This window comes from Loa loa, assembly GCF_000183805.2.
Source record: "Loa loa unplaced genomic scaffold supercont3.97, whole genome shotgun sequence".
Lineage (NCBI taxonomy): Eukaryota > Metazoa > Nematoda > Chromadorea > Rhabditida > Onchocercidae > Loa > Loa loa.
Window position 1 is genome coordinate 205460 of NW_018108277.1, and position 2814 is coordinate 208273.

At 31.2% G+C, this 2814-nt stretch overlaps 2 protein-coding genes across 2 annotated transcripts in view; both read left to right on the forward strand.

Moving 5' to 3' along the window:
- Positions 1-879, forward strand: part of LOAG_12066 (CAMK/CAMKL/CHK1 protein kinase) — a gene marked incomplete at its 3' end in the record, with an annotated part of 5957 nt that extends 5078 nt beyond the window's left edge. Inside the window, exons 13-14 of the mRNA XM_020448473.1 lie at positions 369-446; positions 755-879. Of these exons, the coding sequence (XP_020301386.1) occupies positions 369-446; positions 755-877 (201 nt within the window). The remainder of the gene's footprint in view (positions 1-368; positions 447-754) is intronic.
- LOAG_14288 (hypothetical protein) lies at positions 1-1314 on the forward strand (the record flags this gene model as incomplete). Its single annotated transcript, XM_003149785.1, has 2 exons — positions 1-67; positions 755-1314. A coding segment is annotated over exon 2 (300 nt), but the record flags the coding sequence as incomplete, so codon positions are not given.
- Positions 1315-2814: the final 1500 nt, after the last annotated feature.

A 2814-nucleotide genomic window follows, 5' to 3' on the forward strand; every position in this document is an offset into this window, starting at 1 on the left:
ATATATATATATATATATATATATATATATATATATATATATATATATATATATTAACGAAGAGTTAGTTGTTTTATTTAATGTAAAATGAAATAAATTGATCCTTGAATTTCTTTTTCTTGAAAAGATTTGAAATTGTTCATTTGCAAATTGAGGGAAAATCTGGCCAACGGTTGTGTTATATAGGGTATAAAAAGTAATTACTGTTAGTCATCCATGACAAACTTTACCTATTATTGATGCCGTATGGCTTGATAGATCGTTTGTTGTAGTACATTCCTGATCATATTTAATGTATCAGTAATTTTAAATTGGGGCGGGGCACAAGTCCGTTCTTTTTTGCTGAAAAAACATTGATTTAATACTAGATATCAATTAGCGGTCCTCGAAATCATATGTGTTATGTCGCAACAATTTACGAAATGATGGGAGAAGATGGCAGAAAGGTATGATTTACACGTAGAATATGAAGTAGTTTACAGTGAAATTATTCGGTTCCTAGTAGACTGTCGGCAGTTGATCAGAACAGTATTTTGTTCGATGTTTAAATGTACTTCTTTTGCTGTTCTGATATCAATCTCATGATGTAGTAGACAGATAGAAAGCTTTCCAATCTGTGAAACACGAACCATGGCATATTGAAATGTCAGATGAAGTTTGATTTCTCTAGCTAAATTATTTTTACCCAATGGTATTTGGCATCACTGATTATATTGCATTAAAAAAAAAACTTGTTTTGTAAATTGTACTGCAGGTAATGGTAGATTGCCGGCGCTCACGTGGTGATGGAATTGAATTTAAACGAGCATTTTTGGATTTAAAACATAAATTGCGTGATGTTATATGTGAATCAGGTAATACATGGTTACGAAGGAAGGGTTTAGTAGTAATATCTTGATCAAGAACTCATTTTTTTCATTGCATAAAATATTTCTGTTCAAGAGATTGTAAGTTTAAGGGAATTCGGAGCTCCAGTTAATATCGATTTCACATTGTGATCAATCACAATTAGATGTGTTATATATATGTGTGTGTGTGTGTAGTGTGTATATATATATATATATATACGTATGTATTTGTGTATGTGTTTGTGTGTATGTGTGTGTGGTGTGTGTGTGAGTGTTTGTGTATGTGCATGTGTTGTGTGTGCATGTGTGTATATGTGTTATATGCGTATTTATGTATGTGTGTGTGTCTGTATGTCTGCATGTGTGTGTTTGCTTGTGTGTGTTTTAGAAGGCATTTCTTAAGTGTTCGGTGGTTGATATTATACATAAAGTTATTTTGTTTGTTATATTTTAGATTATTGTATTGTGAATGTCACATCTGTTTTGTGTCACTTTTTATTTTACAAATGTTGGCATGGCCAGAAATTATTTGTGTTTGATGGCACCCAATGAACTGATATTTTCTAAAATATAAATTTTATTCATTAATATAGTCCTATTTCAATTATGGTTTGATTAGAACCTATTCTGAAACGACTTAGTCTGCGAATTTTTCGTTTATTGTTCGAATAGTGGTATTTATGAATGAATTTTTTTCACATTCCCTATTATCCTTCAACGATTCAATTTAGGATTTTTTTACACTATCATGCCTTTTGCGCTTTTTTTTTTTTAGAATCCTGCTTATAGATTGGAAGGGAAGGAAAAAGGAATGAGGAATACGAGGCGTTTTTCACGGAAGCATGGGAACATTAAAACATATAAATGAATACAAATTTCTGGAATGTTCACTTATATTTATTGCCTAAAATCGAGCGATCTTTCATAATACTGCATGAAGTTTAATTTAGAAGCCTTAAGTTGGAAAGAAAAACTTGTCTGCGTCATTGAAAAAAATCTCCACCTGATTCATTTTTTTAGAGGGCTGTTACTTCTAGCCTAATTAGCCGAATGCAATTGCAACTAAAAGTTACTGTTAACTTTTCCTGCGATCGATTTCTAATTAAAACTAAAAAATTGTGACATTGGAATTTGGATAACTCAGAATTACAGTATTCAAGAATAAATTAATACTATTATAATATGAGGTTGAGGTCAATGAATTAGTAAGGAGTAGAGTGTTGGCAAAATTGAGCAAAAAGGGTCAAAAGTCTACTCTGCTCGATGACATTATCCTTATGTTTGCATTAAATGGTTATGGGATATGATGTTGGAGCTACATTTTAATCTAGGATCCAGTGATATGAAAAGAAGTAATTGGTATTTATTCGAATTTTTAAACAGCTGCACTTGATTTTGACTAACTGGGTTTGACCCTGAACCACTCAAATTCAGTTTGTCAACTATCAGGTTTTAGGTATTGCATGTGTTGAACAGTTCCTTTATTTCTCTTAATCGGTTAAATGAGCGAAGCTTTTCGTAGTCGATTTGACGGAAACGTTTTTTAGCTTAAGGCTTTCGAATTAAATTTCACTTAGCATTTTGCTATGTTCCACTCGGATTCGAGAAATAAATACAGGGATAAATTCAGGAATTATTTGTATCATTTATCTACATCTAAAACAAATATGGCGACCTCCAGAAGTGTCAAGAATTAATTTTAATAATGAAAGTGAATATATCTGCTGAATCCATTAAATTTATTTATTCTCAGTCTTTTGCCGATAGTTTCAATATAGAGGAGACTTAACTTCTCAGAAGCTCTAATTGGATGAGAAATGTAATATCAAACAAAACAATTCATCTTTCTTTATATTCACTCGGGGAAGATTCACTCTAATTCATTAATTTTACAGTTTGGCAATGACTTCAGACGAATTTTGAAATAATTTCATTTATAGATAGAAGAATTAGGCTTTTAAGAGTT